The sequence below is a fragment of the Callionymus lyra genome, chromosome 8, assembly GCF_982586985.1.
Source record: "Callionymus lyra chromosome 8, fCalLyr1.hap1.1, whole genome shotgun sequence".
NCBI classification, from domain to species: Eukaryota; Metazoa; Chordata; class Actinopteri; order Syngnathiformes; family Callionymidae; genus Callionymus; species Callionymus lyra.
In genome coordinates this window covers 2,977,374-3,002,293 of record NC_141825.1, presented here as the reverse complement: position 1 = coordinate 3,002,293, position 24,920 = coordinate 2,977,374, and the positions used below count along the sequence as shown (strand labels likewise).

Here is a 24,920-nt window from a genome sequence, read left to right as displayed (position 1 = left end):
AACTCCCCCCTACTCCAGCTTCCACTTTCCCTCGCTCTTGCTTCACTTTCCTCCTCCTCCTGGTGTGAGGTCACAGCTGGGGATCTCTGTGATTTGACAGCTTAATGTTTATGTGAGAGAGTGTGTCTGTATGTGTGTGTGTTTACTAGTGTGTGAGGGAAAGGGTCTGTGTGTCATTAGGTGCCAGCAGAAGAAGTGGGTAGCATGCCATGATGGTAGTTTCGAACCAGCAGACGAGCAGTTTCTCCTGAAGCCTACTGTAGCAGAGAGATACACAGCTGGCTCCATCTGTGCCAACACTGCTGGGAGAGGAGCTGCAAAAAAGCTTTACAGCGAATCAGAGTCAACCTCAGGGCTGTGTACCGTTGGAAAGAGGTGGGTGGCTTAGTGGGCACCCTTTTGGGTGTGTTTGCAATGTGCAGCATCAGTGTGAACATGCATGCGGCGTGTGCTTGAATGTTGCTCAACCATGCCGCTCCCTGTTGTTAGCAAAGCTGTTTGCTTGAGAGTGATTCCCCTCATAAACTATAATGAACTCTAACATATTCAACACATTAATTAGGCGTCAGTTATTTATCAAACATATTTGTAAATGCAATCTTGATTGATTTGCTGTATCTATAACGATAACACAGTCCCTGTTGTACCTAACATGGATTAAGAGAAAGGAAACATTTCCTATGGTAGCAAAGATGACGCAGAAGCTCTATCTCCACTTTTTTTTAACACATTATTTACCTCTTGTTCTTCTTTTGTGCTGATTAATATCTTATTATCTGAGGCTGCGTGCATATTTGGAGGATTGCTAGTTTTAGATTTACTTTTTTAATGTTTGAACTAGTTGTCCCCAAACATTTGACCTGATCCCCTAAACAATACCAGAGACACATTTTAATTTTTCTTATATATACACTGGGTCACAAGAATATAGGTCCACCCATTTTTTAGACTAGGTAAATCAAAACGTCATTTTTTTTGTATATTCAACACCTACTTACATTTTTTTTGTCTCTAAGAAGGTCTGGTTTGAAAGATAAAGATATAATTTAAGGGCGAACAACTTTTTGTGAGTGATATTATATCATTATTTAATCTTATTTAATTAATTTATTAATAGTGCTATTATATATATTTTTGTTGGTCATTTGTGTCTGTGAGGAACACAGCGAGGGCTATTTTGTTATCATGTATTTGATCAATAGAGTTATTATTTACTCCCTGACTTTTTTTTAGCTTCCTGGAAATAATACATTATTTATACGTTTAGGCATCCCTGCATTCGCAAACTGTCTGTGACTGACCTCAGCCCATCATCAGAGAAGGGAAAAGTTTCGTAGCGCCGACAGGAATGTTTTTTAGGGGCCCCTGGTTTAAACAAAACAAATGTTGATAGATTCTTGGACTAAATTTGTGATAATAATATTATTTATTTGTTTATGTCTATAAAAAGGAATAATATTTTTTCATTATGATTCATTCCGGCCATTGTGATGCGTCTCATTTGTTCCGTTTGAAGGCGGCGCATGTTTAATGCAGAGGTCTTGTCATGATGATGGATCGTGAAGGTCGGTAACTTGGTTTGTATATGAGGTAATATTGGGATGTGGGTAAATATGGTACTGATCGAGTAGAGGTAGGCACAGCAGGACAATGTTCTTCGCAAGAGACTCTGACAGGAGAACTCTTAAAAGGCTAAAGACTTAAACCAACTAAAGGCTCTTTATTTGAATATTAGATTTCCTTGTATTGTGTTTCACACTCATTGCTGACTCATCCTTTCTCATGAACGCAGGAAATGAACATTAATCCATAAGGATGAATCATTTTGGTCTATTCTTATTGAACCCAGACACTGAAGATGTTCAATTGTTTCATTAAAACTTGCTCATGCTACCTGGTGCAACTGTTCAATAGGATTAGCCTTGTAGAGACAATTTTATTGACTTCAGATTCAAAGACTGTCAATATTTGTCAAGCTCATGCTCTGCAGGTCTTACCTTTGAATGCTACAACATTATCCAGCTCACTTCTGATCTGGTTAGAGTCCAGGTTTGGTTCCCCTAATCTGGTAAGGCTAAAAAATTGGGTTTATTTGTTTTTCTTCCTCTATGTGCTTTATTATTGACCACACCACCAGAGTTCATTTTACAGTCATTGATTTATTTCAAGTATATTCAGTTTGTTTTTATTATATGAATGCTTTATTCTGACAATTACATAAAAACATGTTTGTAATATAACTATAATTTTTCAAATTTATATAAACTGAGCTGTTGCAAAGTAAAAAAGGTTAAATTAAAGGCATTACTATATTATTATTATATTATAATATTATTAGTGCTCAATGCATAACCCTAACATTACATTGTGTAGAATTATTTAAAACAAACAGTACAGTCTTAACCCTTGTGTTATCTGTGGGTCAAGGTCAACGCCCTCCACCACTTCATATGTATTTCTGGAAACCAAGGAGGTCGTTCCCCTTGACCAGGAGAAAATAACAAGGGTTACCAGACGACCCAGTAGTGGACCTCACTGAAAGTTCAGCTCAAACTGTTGACAGTATTTGATAAAACAATAATTAAAAAGCCAAAACTCCAGAACATAATCTAAAATGTCCAAAAAAACACTTATAATGTCAGAGGGGAGTCGGAATAGTTTATCCACGGATGCAGGGAACAAGATCATGAACAGAATCAGGCCTGGTCAGGAGAATTCTCTTGAAATGCAGAAGATGGAAAGGAAGATAAAAGATAAAACATTTTATCACCATTGGCTTTGTCACCAAATTCAAATCAATTTTTTTTATCAGTGATCTTTTTTCATTGCATGAATTCATACATATGGAACTTTTCATTTGTTCCAAAGCCTTTTGGTCGATTATTCCAGATTAATGGAGAAACAGTGCAAGAGTAAGAAAGCTCTCTTCAGTATGTGGTTTGATGATTCTCTACGAAAAAAAAAAAAACAACACCATGGAAATATATGAAAGTACAAGTGTGTTTGTTGTGTCAATACTTTTAAAAAGTGTGTGTTGAGGCAGGGAACAAGATCATGAACAGAATCAGGCCTGGTCAGGAGAATTCTCTTGAAATGCAGAAGATGGAAAGGAAGATAAAAAATAAAACATTTTATCACCATTGGCTTTGTCACCAAATTCAAATCAATTTTTTTTATCAGTGATCTTTTTTCATTGCATGAATTCATACATATGGAACTTTTCATTTGTTCCAAAGCCTTTTGGTCGATTATTCCAGATTAATGGAGAAACAGTGCAAGAGTAAGAAAGCTCTCTTCAGTATGTGGTTTGATGATTCTCTACGAAAAAAAAAAAAACAACACCATGGAAATATATGAAAGTACAAGTGTGTTTGTTGTGTCAATACTTTTAAAAAGTGTGTGTTGATGTGTGTGGAAAATGACTTCAAGTTTCCAGACCATTGAAATTATAAACATTCCCTTGATATGTTACGGACCGTCCAATCAGGAATGTTTCATGTAACTGCACTCTAACCGTGGGATGCAAATGTCTGAGTGAAGTAGCTTAAAGGTCAACTAATGTCAAAATTGACTAATTGTCAACTTTCATGTTGAAGTCTTCCTCTTCAAGACGCAGTAAGTCCCACATCATGAAAACGTTTTGAAGTTCTTCCCCGTCTGAAGTCTCGGCGAATGAGAGGTTACAAGAGCAGATTCCATTATGACTTAAGAATGGGCTTTACTGCAAGGTGAAAGACCTTGACTCTTGACCAATCAGAACAGAGTGGGCATGGTTATGGTAAACATGGTTTCATCTCCATAAAAAAAAGTGCTTTCAGCACATTTTCTAATGTAAATATTTCAGTTAAAAGAGAGTTTTGTACAAACAGACACACACTGATGAGTACAATAGAGATCCAAGATCCGTTTAAGATACTTAAATCAACACATTAGTCCTTTAAACCTCAGGGACGAACAATAGCCAGTGTTTTCTCCTGTGTATGTGTAAAATAAGCAGTGAGGTGGACCCACTTGTTTGAAAGGACAGAAGTTAAATCACACGCCTGAAGCATGCCTTCGGCTGAGAGTGACGGATGATGAGGACACTGGAGTAGAAAAAGACTGTGTTGTAATTCACTCTTTCTTCTACCAAACAAATGATTTCCAGACGCTGACTCAGATGGAAAGAATGCATGCAATGAACAGTTTAGCTGTTTTTTTAAAATCATGTTTTTCATTTAAATGTGTTACTTAAGCATTTTCCATTCATCCCTTATGTATGTTTCTGTTCTGTTGTTTTGGTTCTTCTACTACATTACGCATGTACCAAATCTAATTTATTCATGTCATGGCAAATTCCGTGTCTGTGTGACCCATATGCTCATTGCAGCCTAAACACTGAGTCTAGCAATGTTGTGTAGTGACATTAATGCAGTGTGTAACGTTTGTCCTGTATGTGCATTGTTAGCAGTCTATGAGGTGTTTGTGGCCCTTAAGTGTTTAAATACTGTGAACGGTGAGATTCTTTCCACTTCAGAGCAGCTCCACGTCTGTCTGCCCATATGCCCGCCGCCTCTGTGACCTTTATGTAATAGCTTTTTCAAATAACAGCACATTGAAAGAGTGTTAGCATGTTGATTTAATAGGTCACGCTGATTTATTTATTCAAGCAAACTCACGATGCAATTACTTTGAAACTAAGATATCAGATACTCAATTTTTTTACTTACATCTTATGAAAGAAATTGCTTTTCTTGTGGTTATATATAACCTTATATAAGGTCATCTGTTACCTACAGTACTTTCAGTATTCTCTTATTCTCTTCGATAAAAAAATACTTTTTTCATTTCAGTTTCCAGGCTTACCATTCTTTGGAAATACATCCCTTCAATTCTCGCCACTTCACTTTTGTTTTCACCACGGCCCTTTGAACCAGCGGGCTCAGACAGTCTTGCTCAGAGTGACCTTTCCAGATATTTCCATTACATAATCTCTGAGTTTACAAGACATTTTTATCAATCACTTGTGTTCTCTATGTCTTACAGAAATACCAGCTGTGGTGTTCAGTCAATAGTACATTTGTTTATCAACAGAGACTAAATCAAAAAATCAATTGTACAAAAATGCATAGAGGTTGTTCCTGGGTATTGCTGTTGTATCAACATCTGAATACCTATGATCCCATTGATGATACTTGACACAGCACTAGTTTAATTCTAGACTAATGATCTGTGACTAAAGAGAGTTTTCTCTCCCTCTGTCTGGCATATTCTTATTTAAATTCACTCATTTTGGTCACATGGAATCAAACAATGGGATATCCAAGAAGAAGTCACTCAGGTGGAGAATTAATATTTGAAACTGGCCTTTAAATGATTACTGTAGATCAAAGGCTTGCAACACCTGGTCCATGAGGCATTTATTACCGGCTGCACTGAAGAAAAATGTTATTCCTGTTCTGTTGATTATTAGTTTCTGAATGGAGTTTTTTAAAAAAAGAGCATATATTCTCCGAAGTAACATCCAACTGTGAGTCTTGACACATCAAGACGCTCGCTTCAGTCATGTATAATCAAGAAATACTCAAGTATTTATGATTCTTTTTTTACTGCTGAAATTATGCATATGTTTTTTTCTAGTATAATTGTTTTACTGCCGTGGTGGTTGTGTGTACTGTAATCGTTAAAGTAGAATGTATTTTTACGTCTGATAACAGCTGGAACAAAGCATGATTTTTTTTTGTTGAATACAACCTAATTTATTAATTAAGGTACTGTATTCACTGGCCTGTTGTTGACCTGCCATGGCTGTTGACCGTGTAATGAGTAATATAATGAATGAAAGCACATTTTGAAGCTGTCTGCTTATCTGAGATCGTAAATATATAACACCAGAAATGTCTCTTGTGAAAGTTGTCTGGCGTCATATCTACATACTATTATCGTACACAATTTATATGACGAGTGTTTTAACTGAGTCTATGCTAAGATTGATATACAATCCCAAGTGGCACAAAATATTTATTATTAAGACATATTCCATCATCCAGAGGGAATTATTCATACAATGAAGTTAATATAAAGAGTTTCTTGAAATTGCATTTTTTTGGAGCTCTACCTCTCGTAACAAAATAACTATGTAATATGAGTATATCCCGGCAAGAAGAAAGATGGAAACGATTGCATCAGTTTTCATTAGATGATCTTATTTAAGTTGTTGCCACTACTTGTCTTTTACACTACTCGTATTATTTTATTTCCGTTATACTGTTTCCCGAAGCCTTTTAAAAAAAAACCTTTTGTTTACTCCCTTTTTCAATTGTTTACCATAGTGATCCAAGCCTCTGTGTGCAAAGATGATTTGAACTGATGTAAGGTCAAGCTAAATGTAAATGCCGGATTAAATGTATAGATCCTCTTCAAAGTGCTGTTTTTCACTTCAAGATGACTATTTCTTGGTCTGTCCCATGAATACCGAAGATATTGTTTGGATCCTGTGGTTATCTTGGCCCTCGTAACACTCTTGTGGAACGCTTTGGGCTCAGTAACGACAGAAAGCAATTATCCTCTCCTATTCTTCAGCACTGAGGTTGTGCTGAGTCAGTATTATTCTCCAAATCACATTGGAAGAAAAGATTTGGAGCAGTGAAGCACTGCGAACCTTTCACTCGGCCAAAAACGCCTTTGCGCGCTGCTGGTCATGCTGCGTGCCTCGAGGAGATTTGCAATGCATGGCCGTTCATCAGCCGCATAGTTTTTTTGGGGGGAGTTTGAATAGTAACAGGCTCATTGATACAAGAAGATGGGAAACAGAAATAACTCTTAGAACAGGCTATGGAAAGTTGAGCTGCATTCAGTCCAGTTTTTTAGAACAATTCTAAATCACCAAAAACCCTAATAGCACAAAGCAATCATAGGAAGAACTGTTCTTTTATTCTTTACTAAGAATGCTCATACCGTACAGATCCCAAAACAAAAGCACCCCAGATCTGGAAAGAGAACCTGTCCCCATGCCACCGAACAAATTCAAACCACGAACGACGTCTAAACTGCAGTTATGAAGATTAACTACAGACCTGAAAAAAGACTTTGCGTAATGGTGCGTCGAAATGAAGCAAGATGTAAATGCTATGAGATATGAATATATAAACATCACGAGAAACTAATATTTTAAGATAATGATATCAGGAGTTAAATAATACATTTGTGTCACCTTCAGGGGGTTCGTTCTTGGGCATAGAAAAGACGACAAAAAATGAACAAAAAACTGGAAATTGTCAGATGTAATTTAGCTGACATGGGAGATGATGAACTGGTGTGTGTTGTTTGGTTCTGTGGACTTTAAAACTTCTGCCTTCCAGTTTCTTGTGTGTGCCAGTAACACTTGCTGCCATCCTGCACAAAGACTAAAATAAGTAGAACAAAGACAAAATATGTATCTGTAAGTAAGTAAGTCATTTATATTTATAGAGCGCTTTTCCAGACCAGGGTCACAAAGCGCTTAAACAATCAAAACAATACTCAATACAATATATACTTAAAAGGTCAAGATAACACAGGGAACAACACAAGAGTTCCAGAAAATCAATGTGTTTCATTTGAACGGACAAGTCTGCAACGAAAGAGGAAACTGTGTTTTAGACTTGTAAACTATTTCAATTTATTTGAAATGTGCCGTCTGTCAATACTTTTAAAAGGAAATCAGGGCAAAACGAAAAAATGTATAAAAATGTATTAAAAATACATTAACAGCCACCCTTGCTACTTTAGATGAAGTCAGAAATACACGTATTTATCAAATAAATATATTTTAAGGTGGATTGAGATTATTTAACAAACCATGAGGGAATACTTTCTTAAAAACTTGAGCTTCAAAATGGGTGTTTGCCTTAGCAAGTTTTTGTTTGTACGTGTCAGTGCGACAGTACAGCTTAAAAGATTAAACCCCAGACTGGCCACGGTTTGGGAGAAAAGACCCCACTGTGGAGTCTTCTCACTGCAGGGAGGATCTTCAGCAGGCATCCCATTTGCACGGCTCCCTGTCCTGTCCAGGGAATTAGCCTTTTCTTTTACCCTCCCTCCTCCGTGCACCTTCGAAAGAGCTGCTGGATCCGGCATTATTGCTTGTTCCCGAGACAGACAATGGAGGGCTGAATTTAGGACACTTGGCAGGGACGGCCTGTTTGAGAGGATGGAGACACGGGCTGCTAAGTAGCTCACCCGTCATTCAGCCACTGGCATGATAGCTCCCCTCTGTAAGGTAAGCACTGAGCAGACGCTCTCTAGGCTTCGATTGTTTCTGTGGGTCCAGTCAGTGCGGTTGTCGTGGTCGCCCACTAATTGGTGGCGTCCATTTCTAGCAGATTATAATGCAATTAGCCATAAATATTTATTCATGGCAAGCATCTGAACGTTCACTGTCAGTCGCATGCCAAATGTCGGATTGGCAGCTTTTTAATCCAATAAAGGGATGAATGGAGATGTTTTGGGCAAGATCAGACTTAATCCTGCTATTGTTTGCCCTCTATTGTTGCTGCACAGCAGAAGATATGTACTGTCCTTCTGAGAGATATTGATTCCTCTCATCATAACACAGGAAGTTGTCATGAACCAGCAACTTCAGTTATACAGTCTATTTAGTCCTGTGAAATGAGTGTCTTATCACTTGTCATCAATAACAATGCTGAGCAGATAAACTCATTAAGCTGAGTGCTCTGTGTTAATAGAGTATATGACTTTAATGACCTTTGGCTCTGCTGAATAATATTTCATTGAACATGATAAACAGCCCTAATGTTGCAGCAGCTGGACTTCCTTCCCTGGTTTTATCTTTCTGAAACATCCATTGTTTGGAAAGACAACAAGAGAATGTTACTCAAGGTAAAAAAAAAAAGATTTTCCAAGCCTTTTATCAATAGTTAACATGTTTAGGAGTGTAAAACGTGTTCAGCTCATGTATGACTGGTACAAACTTGCCATCCTCCAAACAAACCATGCAAGTCCATTCCCGTGACCGTCTAAAACTTCTGGTGGATTCTCTCAAGTCAATTCGACTACCTGAACACATTCCTGTTTGTAGTTTTTGTCATTAAATATAAAGAGAACTATTGAGTTCCAAGGTGTGAAAATAAAGTGAAAGGATGTACAAAGATCTGTTCATTTGTGCAAATGGTGTTATTAAGTAAAATTTTGTTTTGAGGTAAATAAGTCATGGACAGTTTAATAAAGTGCCAAACTGGCACACAACAAAGCATAATCATACATTTATTTTAAAACTACTCGATTGTTTACTCAGATGAGTTGTGATTTCAATGTGTTGAAGCCTATTTTGGTATAATTTCATTTTACAAATGGTAAATAATAATCTTGTTGTGTTCTAAGAATATGGCACACATCTACAGTAATTATCATTGTCTTAAACGTTGTTAAGCAACAACTTTCTTTATCTTATATTTGTGTGCTGAATTAAATTACAGAAAATGTATTTGAATACTTGAAACGTTATTTGAATTAGTGAGGAGTGATTTAGTAACAAACCTTCTGCCTGATAATAATAAGGGATGTGTTGCTCTTTTGTCTTGGGTTTCTCGCTGTGAGATTATCTAGTTCTTACAGAAAGAAAGGTCTCTGGCTTCATGTTGTTGTTTATTCTCTGCTCTTCTAAATCACTCTTGCAGAAGTAAAAGCCTGATGGTTTGTTAGCACACACAGTGGCGCTCAATTTCCCAGAGATGATCCCTCTGTTTCTTACACTCTCGAAGCATTGAAGAATATGTAAACATCATCAATGTCGCAGTATTCTTCACAAAGTTGTGTTGGAAGAACTCAATTGTAAATGCCGAGGGATAGAATATAAAATTAATATATTAACACTATATTGTGATCAAGGGTGAGAATATTCAGTACTCAGTTCATATTTGCCCCTTTAATATCACAAAACACACAAAAGCACAAAACGTATCCTTCGAGACAACACAATAGGTATACAACCTATTAAGTTTTCATAAGAAAGGGCAAAATATTTGATTTGCATCAAATTTTACTTTCATTGCAATAAATATGGAATTTAAGTGGCTTTTTATATAATTTCTTTGGAAGACAAAAAGCAAACAAATATGCTAAGATCTGTTCTCTGATATATTGATGCTTTGCATGTGGAAATTGAATCTAAATACATTCAAAGGTCTTTGCTCACATAGGAAAATATGTTTAAAATTTGGTTTGTTTATACTTTTTTATGCAAAAATTAATTCTTAGGTAAGGAGTGGAAGACACTCACGTGGATATCTCAACTGATTATCTACGGTGTGTATCACAAAACACTAAATATTGGAGTCTTCTTATTCTTGACTTACTATACTTGATGGTAGATAATAATCTAGTGCTGTCCATGGTCCTGTAATGTGGTTAATTTCGCTTGTGTCGGTCCCAATCCTGGTTGACTTCTTTGCTTTTCTTTGGTTTCCATGACGATGGCCGACTTTAACAGCCGATATTGATCTTGTCTGGATACTTAATGTTTGACATTTGCGATGACAATGGGAGGATGAAGAGGGTGACTGGCCTAGACTTTTCTAATGATGCTGACAAACTATTTTTCAGCCAAGAGTCTTTCAAAGCAATATTCAGTTGATCACATTTCAGAGGCCGACACACAGTAGTGTGAGAGAATCCATGCTGAGTTGCTGATCTATATAAGTCTGGATTATAGCCTGATGGATTTTTATTTCATCCTTTTAGCCGATAAACAGAAGTTGATGGAATGCAGGAGCGTTTTACTTAAGGCCAGAGAAGCACCATGAGTAAGCAGGTGCTATTGTTCTCACACCTCACCGAAGGTTATGAAAGAAAGACGCTGAGCGCTGTGCACAGTAGATTGAATGAAAAGTTGCCATTGATATTCAGGTCAGCTGAGGTTGTTGAGCCCACGTGTCTCTAGGGGGGCGTTAAGTTGACTGCAGGGTTAGAATAAATAGCTTACATTAGCATCACCGCCTCGGTTGGTTTGGTGGAAATTGGGGGAAGGGGCGCTACAGTAAATAAGCCTTGACTGGATCATCTCTGGATGGATTACATCATGAATAATGTTTCATACTTAATATTTCTGTCTGGGTTGAGCTCGACATCAGGGTGAAATGGCAACATTTGCATCTGTGGCTGACGCTAGTTGACTGTATTTTGATGTATTATACTTAGTGGATTGAAGTTAATGGAAAACATTTTTTATTCATCTTTATGAATATTTTGGCAACATCAGAAATAACCAGACAACCAAAAAATGGTTTATCTTTAAATTATGGGTTACTATGTAAGTGAAACTACGTGAGAACGTATGTTTTTTTTATGGGTTGTACAGACTACCGATTACCAATTGTCTTGAAATATCTATCCAAAAATCCATGCTGAGCGATTGGCTACATTTGATACATGCATATTGATCAACAATAAACATTTTGTTCGAAATTAAAATAAAAAGATTTTAGCTCAGATATGCAAAGTAGGCAATTGTAGTGAAGGTTAGTTGGTTTCTAGTTGGTTATTTCATTAATGTAACAATCACATTCGTAACCAGTTAATGCATCTAGTTCACCTTTACACTGAACCTCAGTAATCATTACAGCCATATTTGTCAGTGTTTGTTCACTGCACTTATACATTTCTTGAAGACGTGTCTGAAATATGATAACCATGATTAGCCAAAGATTATATTAATCTCAAATGCACAGAAAAGAAACAGATTATTGATGTTAAAACCTTTTGAAACTTGGAGAAAGGAACTATTTGCCTGTCCATGATACTGTTTCTAAGTGTGGGTGTGATGGACCCGGTCTGTCAGGAGAATCTAATAAAGAAACCATTTCAAGTAGAAGTTGAGAACAGACACGAGCGGAAACAATTGCAGTTGCAGAAATATGCGTTCAATGTTTAAACAGGCGGAATGAAAAATTCAATAAAGCCCAGGTAGGAGTCAACTTTCATTACACATAACATTACACCATGACCAGCTTACTCATCCATCCATCAATGATAGTATACTGGCTGGTCTCTAAGCCTTTATAACAAAACGCCTCATCATCAGCCTGGGTTCACCCAGGTTGTAGGTAGTGTTGCATGAGTCACATGACTATTTTGGTTTTCATTGTCGGTTCTCTGGTTCTCACTGTCTTTCCCAGTGTTAGAATATTTTCAACTCATAATAAACATGACACAAACAATGAAATTAACCTTTTACTGTCCACTCCACAGGGTCGTACCCAATGAAGTCCACTCTGGCTCAAACCCCGATGCATAGTGTGATCTGACAGTGATCCTTTGACCTTGAAGTTCACCATTAATCTCTGTATATGATTCTACCTTTAACATTCCTGTCTAGAATTTGAAGTCTTATTTCCTGAGACAACTCTCCTTCACTTTCTCTGATGCTTATTTAGTGTGGAACACACCATGTCACCAAGAACACCAGTCACTTCTTAACCCTTTATATCTCAGGGTCAAGGTGACCCGGCGTTGCTGATTCAGTGTGCGGGTGAAAAGGCTCTCAGCTTGTGTTTTTAGACTGATATCACAGAAGACTGTTTTCCTACCAGGTGTCTGATGTAATCAGCATCACAGGGACGAATGTTGGTCTGTTCCTATATTTTGACCTGAATTTTAGCTCCGCGCATTGAAACAACACTTGAACTGCTTAGTTGTTCATATTAAATCCTGAATTGAAAGGAAAGCCCTTGAAATTCTGAAGTGCAAACGAGTGTGAACATCACTGATGGTTAGCCAAGAGGCAAGTGTGTTTATTGTGTTCCGAATTGGAGGAAAGCAGCAGCGGTTCTGGGCAGACTAGAGATGAAGTGAGAATGACATTTGTTCCCCCTAAACCATAATGAGTCGCTGCTGCTGCTCACTGATCCTGTCTGCCTCCCATTAGCTCTGTGTTTCATCCTAATTTCATCTGGATCAATATTCTCACTTGTTTGTTTAGTTTCTATAGAATTCTTGGACATTGTGTTGTGTGATTTTTCAACATTATTAGAGATGAGATTTAATATTTGTCTGTTTGGAATGAATAAATTCATGTAAACAGTAGATAAACTTGACACTTTCGATTCTTCATCTGCACTGTGTCAATAGTTGAACTGTATTTTTATTTAAGTTTACGATTTGTTTTAGTGTTTAATGATGCACAACTCTACCAAAACAGATGCCTTATTTTCGGAACCCTTCAATGATAATGGCAACAGAAAGAATTCTGATCCTGATTCTGAATACCAATGACATTTTAGCTTGTTGTCAGAAAGAAGGTCAACCATTCATAACATACTTTCAATGTCCCACAGTGATATCAAGGCCTAGTTACGGCCAAAGTTGTTACAACTTTCTGACAGTTTACTGACTGGTGGAGAAATAGTGGACATGTTTTTGTAACAGTCCACCAGAACAATCTATGGTAACACACATTTCCCCCTTCTCCTAATGATTAAGACCAATCCAGCGTTAACCCCATCTGGGCTTCCCTCGTCCTGGATTAACAGTAAATCAGATGGAAATGAATGTTTCATGGTGGTGTACATGCTGTTGGTGTGTGAAAGTGATGGTAATCTGGGGGGGTCTGTCTTGTTTTGGTAGACCTTTGACCCCAAGATGATCCTTTTCTACTTGCGGCTGTGTTTGTGTTCCCTTTGGAGATTTCTAGCTCAGCTCAAGAAGACAACAGCAGCTTCTATATCGCAACAGATGTGTGGATATAGGAGTAAAATGGAGTTTGTGGAAGAAAAACATGGCATTAATGGTCATTGAAGTGCAGCAGAAAATCCCAGAATCTGCCCCTATAGCTCCTGCAAACAATCAGGTGGACCAGTCTGCAGGGAATAAAAACAGGGAGCGAGCTATAAAAGCGGAGGAAGGAATAGAAACCTGGAGAAGGGGAAAAAAACATCACAATCAAACCCCGCGCTCTAATGGCTGTGGCAGTACCCGGGAGTGATGTATGAGGAGGGGGAAGAAATGGCCTTGTTTGAGGGCTGTCACTTTGAGCCCCGTGATTTATAGTGATGGCCGGAGCTCGCCCATCACACCGATCCTGCCTGCTTGGTTTGGACAGGAGACGCAGGAGAACCTATTAATACTGATTATAGGAGCATGCTTTTCGTGAGGACCTGCCCCTGTGTTTTTTTAACTGTAGATCACTTTAACAACAGTTGTTAATGTGATAAATGGGATTGCTTGCTTTCTTATATGCTTTGACAGCCTCCTTGTCATTTCCTTCAATGCCTTAAGTGCATCTATTAGGCATATTAAATATTTACGAGCTCAAGAAATTGTACTTTAAGCAGCAATATATACACAGTAAAGTCCATGAGTGGGGAAGAGTGGAAATGAACACTATACTTACTGAACGAGCAAAAACCAAAGAGGGTTTCAGACCCAGATTAAAAAGTGCATTTGCCTAGTTTGAAAGCTGGACACAAAAGACCCCTGCAGAACCAAAACTGCTCCTTATTCAAAGGTGTTGCTAGGATACAGCACAGCCACGAAATAGCGTCTGTGACTCTCTCCTGCAGCTGTGACCACTGGTCCAACTTTCTGGTTCTAGAATTCTGGTCAAGACCTGTCTATCAGTGTCACACGGCTGCTTCATTAAACACTTCTCCTGGTATCATTACCCGTTTCCTGTAAAAGGAATTGTGTGAGCTCAGATCTCTATCTCACAGTCACACCTCTTTACGCTGCCAGCTGACACCTCGGGCAGCGCTAAGAGAATCAATAGTGTCGCCTTCATGTTCAATTACTCGACAATCAACACGCTGTGGTCAACAGCAGCCAAAATAAATAGACATGTTTGTCCCATATATCCCTTTATCTTTTGGTCATGTTGTTTTTTAACAAATTCATTAGCATAATCCAGGATAAAGATCTTCCCGAAATTCTTAAACTTTCATTCACTTCTGCAAAAAACACGATTATGAAGAATCATTGTAGCATGTCAACAGTTGTCTCTGTGATACATATAGTAGATGGTGAAATTAAAGATAAATTGATCAGCAAGAAATATCATAGGTATATGCAATTTAAAACCGTTTTATACTCAATAACATCAGGCCAGTCCAAAGTAAGTAAGTAAGTAAGTAAGTATGTCATTTTTATTTATATAGCGCCTTTCCAGACCAGGGTCACAAAGCGCTTAAAGAATCAAACAATACTTAATAAAGTATATAGTTTAAAAGGGCAAGATATAACTAATAACACAACAGGAGTTCCAGAAAATCAAGGAAAAGCCTGAACAAATAAAAACGTCTTAAGATGTTTCTTAAAGGAGTCAGGAGACTCCATCAAGAGCAAAGAGAGAGGAAGATCGTTCATTTAGGGTCATTCGGCAGATGTCATGCGGCCCCTTTATAAACTGTTATTAAACAATAGATTGTAAGATGTTTGAACTGTTAATAGAAATTGACAAAAATCACAAAGTCGGCCAAAATACAGAAGATATATTTTTCTGCCATAATACAAGCATTTTTTTAAACCCCTGTTTGTTATCCAGTCAAATGGCTGTTTTCAAAAAAAAGGTTATAACACCCCTGACCATGAACCTTCTTAGTTGCAAGACTTCAGTGACCTTTGACAGCTGACACAGCTCCAGCTCTGCTGCCTGCCGTTGAGAGCTGGTAGTTACTGGTGTGGCGTGAATGTCTCTAGGGCAGAAAAAGGAGCAGCAGCTCCACTTTACTGAACCAACACTCAGGGAAGTGTCTGGCAACTGTCCAAATATCTGTCATCAAGCATCAACCGTACAAGGAGCCTGTGTCTCACAGGATGACAAGAAAACACAGGAACGCATGACAACCCACTGTCGACTTAAGAGGAGGAAATGGGGGTGACCTGTGATTGTTTTCAAGGCTGTGTTCCACCTTCCAATCTTCCCATCTTCAGGGACGTCAGCCTGACGTCTAAATCTTGGTTCTGACAGGTTTTACTCGACACAAGCCGCTTTACAGATATGACCATGGTTTGACCTTCAAGGGTCTCAACTTGATGTGCCACATGGATAGATATATATTGCTAAATTGCAATCTTAATGTCTTAAGGTCTATATTGTTTATTACCACCATGCTGTCATGAAGACGCTCACAGTGGAATTAAAGTGCAGATTCATCGTAGAACACATCTCTTCGTTTTAGGGCTAAAGTCAAGGGGTCATAGGAATACTTCTGGGTTGGACAAAAGTTAGAAAGCAGAGGAAAACTGGTCAAAAGTGAACTTACAACAAAAGGGAAAGGCAGCATCTTAAAAATGAGGATTGAACCACCGGTTTTATTCAGAATTAAAATGAAAAGTTGGGGTGAATTAGTTGAAATCAAGTCAGGTGCATGAATGTTGCGTAAATAAATTCTGTTTTTATTTGTATATGTTGGTCAAGGTTAAGAATCCAATGCTATGTTTTTAGTACAACTGGAAATACATTTTACATAAACAATTATGTAGATAAGGCCTGGGAAACTTACCTCATTCAAATCTCTTGGTATAGAGTATCACAACATTTTTCTTATTTCGTTTTTCACTTTTTGTAATCAGACAAACAAGCCAGACAGGAACTACTCTGGGTAGATATCACAAGCACTTCACAGTAGACTGTAATCGCTCGCAATTTGTACTATGTGTAAAGTAATTTTTATTTTTGTTAGAATTAATTTGTTAAAATTGGCATCATAAAAGGTATAAGGAACCGGTATGGAAGTGAAGTTATTTATATCGGCATCTAAAATTTTTGATACACAGCCCTAGTGTAAACATTATGAGAAATGGGTTGAAGTCTCTCTGCTTCATATTATATTTATTTTATGTCACATCCATAAAGTACATACAACTTGACTGGTTTCTTTGTTTTCTTATAGAAAATGTGGAGGATTTAGAGTGAAAATTCAATATTGTACAATATGTCAAATCTTGGTTTTAAACTAGTTTTCCTACTACTATCTGTCGTCTTATATCTTCCTCCCTGTTCTTCTGTCTTTTGAAGGAAAACCCGGCCGCCTGCTAATGTGCCATCAGCTGAGCTGAAATGCCACCAGGTGGTCCTCACTCTAACATCATGCTGCACCTCACGTTGCTCCTCCATCTCCTGCTTCTTCCACTGGCTCCTGCAGGTCAGTAGCTCACCTCACCTGTGAAGAATCACGTAATCATGTGTCAATGGACGCCACAAGATTTTTTTTTAGGAAGTGGAAATGGTCCAGATGCTCACCTTCACATGACTTTGTGGAAGATGTATTCCAAATGAAGGATTGGATCCCTTCAACCGTGACAGGAACAATCCTCGGAAGCCTCCTGGTGTTCTGTTTTTGCAAAGCTTTTTTTTTTTGGGACAGCTGTGCAATCATCTATGTTGGAAACCAAACTCAGTGGACTGCATGCAGGATGCCTGGAAATCACCTGCCTGCAAAAATACTACTTCTTTGGGTTTCCTCCCCGCAGGATATTCCTCCTGTTTCATGTTTGATCAGTCGTGAAGAAAGCCAAAATGTGGCTAAGATTAGAAATCGCTACGCCGTCCAAACACATTGTACTGAAACAAACTTTGAAATTTGACGATGATGTTTCAGGCAAAAATCCTTTTTCTGAGCCTCTATATATGATCCAGAGAGCAAAAGGAAGATAACTTCACACGGACTGTTGTTATGTATTCATCCTCGCTTAACTCAGCTGAACCTCTCAGAGCGGATGTACATTTCTTGTATATCCAAACAGACAGCAGCCAACCCGCAGCCTCTGTCTGTTAGTGAAAGCTGAGGACATTAGCTTGACGGTCGGTTCAGTGTTTCCCCAACAGAGGAGCGACTTTGATGCCTAATCTCACATTAGTTACATCAGCACAACAGATCCCATGCACACGCCAAACCACAAAATGGAGAGCGGTCACGTACCTTGTTGCTAACATTACTTTTTCACTAAGGCTGGAACACTGTTTGAAAACACATTCCTAACAGTTTCATAATTGATGAAGGTTCGACACGAGAAACAGATAGTCTTAGCTAGAGGTCTTAGTAGTTTTGTATGCCTGCCGGTCATGGTAGGCAGATACTAGGAGTAAATAGAGATCATAAATATTTTACAAGATCACCGTAAAAGGAGTCACCGTGACATCTTATTGATATACAAAATAATAATATATTTGAAAATGCTTGAATTGCCTTTGTTAAGTCGACTCTTAAATTGGCAGTTTTGCCAGTGAGAGTGTCAAAGACCAAAAGAGAGTCAGATATATTTACATTCTAGAAGAAGTCAATAACCATTCTCACTAACAAGGCTGAAAACATTCGGATATGAGATTAGTTTCACAACACTTGACTCTGGGAATAAGAACTTGCAATTTATTAAATGTAACTTGAACTCATTTAGTAACTCTGCACTCCTATTTTATAAAATCCAGGATCATAGAGTTTAAAGCTTTAATAAATAAGTAAAATCTTGACATGTTCTTTCCAATGTTGTTCCAGATGCTTCACTTATCGTGGATGAATTCGACTTCTACAGAGGTAAGAAATGTTATGATAGGAAAAAACTATATAATTGTCTAACGTGTAAAATGCAATTTGATGTTTCAGCATGGAATTTATAACTCATAGATCAGTGGAGAGAATCTTCAACTTACTTCTAAGTCAAGTTTAATTCGGAAAATGTAGTTAGGCTTCACTCATGCTTTTACGTTCAGTCGAAAATAAATATCTGTAATCAGCCAAGTGTGCACATTTAAAAGGAGCGATATGATTTATTGTTTTTAAAAAGGTTAAAAAAAATGCTTTTTATACAGACCATCTTACTACCTTTTTACTGGGCAGACCCACTATGAATTGACTTAAATATTGTAAAGCAGAAATGTTACAATGTCATCAACTGCAGCAAAACGCAAGATTGAAGATATTGTTTCTGGTTCTCCCTAGTGTCAGAGGAATGGAACTACAACATCGTGGTTTTGTCGTTATATGGTTCAAAATACAGCTTGTACAATTATATTTGTTTGTCGTTCAATATTTCTTTTAGGCTAAAAAGGTCTCTCAGTATACTCAGTAGAGTGTAAATCGCTTTCTCTGAACCACGGCTGTAAAATAATATCTAGACAGTTCTATGACATGAGTCATTGTTGTAACTAAACTAAACCAACTAAATAAAGTAAAAATGTTACATATTGTTGCTTTAACGACTACTAGTTATAAATACTCTTGGTGGTCGTGATTGATTGTAATCATTGTGTATTTGCTGCCGACCCAACCTTCACACAAACAACATGAAATGTGAAGAGAGACTTGCACAATGTTTACTACGCATCAAAGAACATGTTTGAGTGACACTTTCACATGACTCATGAAGGGAAGACTATAAATCACTTCCAAAGAAACGTTTGTTTATTCATTCAACTGCAGAGAAGAAACACAAAAACAAAAGCGTTTATAAACCAAATGAATCAGTTGTCTTCATGAAAATGAAAAAGAGTGACTGAGCTTGATGATGTTTTTCTTTCAATTGTAAACCAGCCTCTGCAATCAGTTAACATTTTTGAACCAGTCTCCAGTTGTCAATTATAATCAGATGTTTGTGATCAAAGGAAATTATTGCCGAATATATCATAGAAAACAACATCTGCTGGGGAATCTGTCTTGGATGAAATCACAATCAATGTGAGGAATAATCAGATTAAAATCCTAAAAAAAGGAAATCAACGCTGCATGAGAAACAAACATCAAAGTGTTGTTCATTTCTAGAACAGATGGGCGATAAAAACTTGTCCTTGCCTCCATGAACATCAGGCGTGTTGTTTGGTTCGTAAAGAAATGATTCGCCAAAAAATAGATTTCCTTCGATACTTATTTTCTCTTCACGCCTCAAAACACTATTGGGAAGATCATCCGGATGAGTCAGTGCTTTATGAGGCTCTGAGTCTGAAAAGGAAATAATTTCAATATCAGGATCAAACTGGATAGAAGAGTCACATCAGACAGAATCATTCTTTGCATTCCTAGTCACCCGAATCGTTCATGGAACCATCAAATGCAAATAGTTGATGTTAAACTTGGAGGTTCAGATATGACCTTCTCTGAAAATACATGTTTTTGCTGAATTATTTTGCATTAACTTCAAATCATTCACATTATTACTGTTTTTCTTTAGATATTGTTGTTTATTTTTATTCTTTTTTTTGAATCACCAATAAAAAAAAAAAAATGTTTTGTTACTAATATAAATGCATTAAAGTGTGATTTGGGTTAATACTACCAATACGATTATAATCACTGATCAATTATTTATTATATTCACTTGACATTATTTGGTACAAATTTGAATGGCAGCAACATCAACATCATGGAAGACTGCAGTTATATTTTCGAGAATTATTGTAGTTTTTATTCATTCCCCCCAATGTGCTGCACTAAAATACATATTTGTGTATCTCATGAGAGCTGTCCCTAAATTCCTGTTCTGGTTTCACACTCTCACACACACACACCTATGCACATACACACTATTATTCTACTTTCTTCTATTTTTAAGGAGGAAAGTGGAGGCAGACTGTCAGCAGGGGGTCAATTATAAAAAAAAAGTGTACTTGTTGCTTGGGAACTGGTCTTCGTCGTGCATGTGTGTTGACAAAATCTGCAAGTAAATCCACAATTACTAGTTATTAACCTCCTCACTGTGGCTTTCAGCCGTTGAAATGTCAGTTTGATTGCTGAAGCAGAAGCAACGGTATTATAGTTGTATTGAACCTAAACAAAGGCTCATTTGGTGTGTTTGTTCGTGTGACAATTTATTTCTTCTGAAACGCAGGGATACAAATAAGAGCAAGCCTCTTTGATGACTGGAAATATATCTGCATCCTTCAGTCTTTCAGCAACAAACGTACTTGAAGTCAATCAGAACTAAAATAGCTCCATGGAAAAGAAAAGAGTCGAGGTTGGACTATTCCTCAACTGTCAAACTTAAGCAAAGATAAAGGCGTCGTCACCATAGGAGGCGTCGTCGATCAAGGTCAGGGATTCGTGTGGGCAGACCTCCAGCTGAGAAATAGTTTTCTGTGCAGTTAACTACTTATCATTCAGTCTGTAGTGATTCCCATCAGTCTTGCTCACAATGCTTCGTATACACTTTTTTAATGACCCCCAAGAGTCGTCCAGCAGTACAGACAATCTAGTGCTGTTCTCAATTCATTCATTCCATCATCAAATAAGACGATGTATTCAAGTCCATCATAAATGCTACTGTGAATCTATATGATTTCAAACTTCTTAAAACCCTGGTGATTCTTTGAGCAACAAAATAAATCAAATCTGTTGTGAATAAAACAGCTTCTGTTATCCACATAAATAAAAATAATAATAATTAATATTCAACTCACTCAGAAATTCAAAGGCCAGCTGAAAGCTAACCAACAACCTTCCCGCTGTGAGGCGTTAGCACCAACCAACAATCCACAGTGCGACCCAAAACAAATGAACTTTATATTTCTAGAATAACAGGAACTCACTGGAGCGACTGATGTGATTTTATCATTGACAACAGTCTTTTCATTCCCCTGACACACCACGTCTCTCTGCACTGCTGGAGGCTTCATGTCGTTGATCCACTGAGCTCTTGTATCCTCCGGGCAACCGTCTGTCCTATTTGGACCATCAAACCAACAACTCACTTTGACACAGATGTGGCACAATAAAATCCACATATCCTGCACGCAAACAAAGAGGATAAAAACAATCATTTTGATTAACTCATTTATATGTGTTGTTTTAACTGCAGTTTAGAATTAACGTATAAATCATTTATATTTTGTGTCGCAGAAGGATGAGCTCTGAAAATAGCAATCCATTGTTTATATTTTCAAAATAAAAGAGGCATATTAATAAGCAAGCTTCCGCTCACGGGTTTATTTATTTACCCTGCTTGACATTACAATGAGGGATTTATTTTCCAAATATGCTTATAATAAAGCTTAAATGAAGTTTGCACAGCTTCGTGGGCTTTAATTAAGAGAACATTTTTTAAAGCCTCATCGTTTTCTTGACCTCAACTTTTGCTTGTAAATGTTCATGTCATATCATGTCATTGTAACTAGTGATGGTCTAATGATGCTTTATGAAGCAGTGTCATTATTTTCAGAGTCAACTAGATGGCGGTCTCTGCACTGTTTTCCTTTGTTTTGAACAACTGTTCTAATGAAACATCATTTTTAAACTAATGGCGCCACCTACTGAACTCTAAACAACATCACACTGTTTCATGAAGCTTTATCAGACCATGGCTGTCCCAAATTGCGCACTCCTGCACTTACACTAGTAGTTTAAGTGCACAATAAACACAAAATTGGCGCACTCAAATGGACAGAAAATTGAGTGTGGATCGATGGACATTGTCCACCCTCAACGACCGCAATCTTAGTGACGTAGATGACGCTAAATGGAAGCTACTGACGACGCATCTTCGGAAAGAAAATACTAATTTTACCACTAAACAACCGAAAAACAATAATAACACAATGAAACACAACTTAATAACTAGTTCCATTGGTGAAAAGTGCTGTCAATTGTTGGCGATAGTGTTACAACTATAGATGCAATAAGAGTTAAAAAGAAAACAATTATACAGAGACTTCAATGGTAAAGTGTGAACAGAAATTGCAGGGAAACAATAGTGTAGGTTTTGAATAAAGTAGATTTGCAAATGTGAATCCTAAGTGACTATCAGAAACCAAGTTCTGGAAGTGTTCAGTAAAGTGAACAAAAGAGACTATATTTTATACTTGAGGAGCAGGAATAGTCGCTCAGAGATTTCTGTGTTTTGCAGGAAACAAATCAAAGTGGTTTGATGAGCGAGAGAACAGTCGTGAGAGATCACTGAGCCAATCAAAGTGACAGTCTTGGACAGATGGAGACGAAGACAGATAGCAGAGATAGATTTTGTCGTGCTGCTTCTCTCACGCCCACCTATCATCTCCAGCCTGAATGGCTCATCACGGCCGACTGTTAGTGGAGGATTAGCTTCACAATCAAATTGTCTCTTCTTCTTTGTCATTCTCCAACATGGCTTGAGCTATTGCTGAACAGATTTAATGTAGATCTCAGACAAAAATGCATATTGTTTCACAAATGGCAAGAGACTAGTTTTAATGATGGAGTGTAGCATACCACTTAAAGACATCTAAGCAAAGACAAACAAGTCCAGTTTTAACAGTAGTTATCTTCTGCTGAAGAAGAAAGAATCAGTGTAGTAGAAACTTTGGGGATCAGAGAAATAGGCTTCAGTATTACCGGAGGTGAAAGTCAAAAAAGAGCCATGAGACGATGTAGGTTAAGAAGAAGAAATGAGGAAACAGAAGGTCAGTGTCCAGTGTGTCTCCAGGCAACTAGCCTCATGTGTCCTCCTGCTTCATCCCTTTGGTCACCCATCTGTCAAGTTCCTCACACATCTGATGGCTCACTCCACTTCTACTCCTTCAACCTCACTCAACATTTGGAAAATCTATTTGAGTAACAGCAGTGGAAGAACATGGTCAAGATATTCACTGAGCTGCAACTTTAATTCACCATCGTCTTGCTGCTCTTTCTCCTCTCTTCTCCCTTCTTCCCAGAACATGCTCTCCCTTTTAATTTGCCTTCGCCCGCCCCACCACGGCCCATTTACAGAGAGTTTAATTCCAGCAGCACAGGAGAGTCTTTGGGATTTGCATCAATGTTCAGAACACACACATCGTGGGCCCCTTCTGTGTCAGGCTGGATTCTGTCTGCTAACGTCTTAATTGCTGTCTCTTTGTTCCATGTGAGACGAGTGCGGCTGAATTGCATGAGTGCATTTAAAAAAAAGAGGGAAATCTTTCCCTTGCTGACAAGGGAGCTCCATTCTGTTCTGTAACATCAGAAAAACACAGTTGGCAAACTAGGTTATCTGCTTTTAAAAAAAAAATGCATCACAGGAATATACATTTTAAAATAATAAAAAACCAATACTGTGTAGTGTTACAGTACACTGTTAAAATACTGGGTGGCACAACAATTTCCATATCAAATCTAATAAAGTCTATCCAAAAATGGAAATCTTTTAATCATTTAATAATAAGTTTGGTTCCATTTTGGAAAAAAAAAGTTTAATATAGTGTGATTTATTTTATAAATCTCTTTTTATTTCATCTGTGTTTTCAGTTTTATATTCTGTCATGCCACCACAACAAATGCCAGTGTTGTGTTTACAACACTGACAATAAAAGTTTCTTATTCTGATTCAGAAAAGGTTGTGAAGGGTTATATTTTTTAAATGTCCGAAATAATTTAAAAAATCATAATTGTGTGTGTTAAGTGTAATTCATCTACTTTAAATTGATTCACTCCTTTGCTATATGTTTGTCGACTGTCATAAGTTTCAATGCATTATTTGAATGGTTTGATAATTTTGTTGATCGGTAAAATGGCATCTTGGCTCAGAGTTGTCTACATTTCTCAAGAGTTTCCTCTAAGGCCGTTATCTCTCAGAACAAAACACAACCAGGTTTCTGTGTTTGGGATTTTGCATTTATATCTCATATTTACTGTATGTCAATTCTCTGTGGATCTTGATTTCATGTTTCCTTGTAGAAGTTGACGCAGAATACAATGTTTAAAGTCGTCTTCCGATGTGACATTTGCACAGTTGGTGTTTATTCAGCTGGAAAAGTGAATTGAAGCAGGATGTTACCGTCCTAAAAAGGAGGCTATGAGTTTAAGAACTCTTGGATGAGTAGGTTCAAACACGAGCAACCACACTTGATCCACTATATCCAATACATACAAATCTTCTCATCGCTTATTCATGGCCTGACATTGTGTTTATGTTCTATTCATGGCTCGGCTTGTCATGTCTGTCTGCTCTAATGAGCAAGTACGAATAATTGCGAGCGTTTGATGAAGCTGATTGGACTAAAAGGCGTTTCCCGC

General features: G+C 37.6%; 1 protein-coding gene across 2 annotated transcripts in view; it reads left to right on the top strand.

Moving 5' to 3' along the window:
- LOC148072704 (contactin-1a-like) overlaps positions 1–24,920 on the top strand; it is an 83,781-nt gene that overhangs the window by 24,923 nt on the left and 33,938 nt on the right. Inside the window, exons 1-3 of one of the 2 annotated variants that reach the window (XM_087797749.1) lie at positions 7,937–8,239; positions 16,988–17,114; positions 18,465–18,503. In XM_087797749.1, the coding sequence (XP_087653875.1) occupies positions 17,030–17,114; positions 18,465–18,503 (124 nt within the window). In that variant the 5' untranslated portion in view covers positions 7,937–8,239; positions 16,988–17,029. Of the gene's footprint in view, positions 1–7,936; positions 8,240–16,987; positions 17,115–18,464; positions 18,504–24,920 lie in introns of those variants that run through there. The other variant, XM_087797748.1, reaches the window with a different exon arrangement.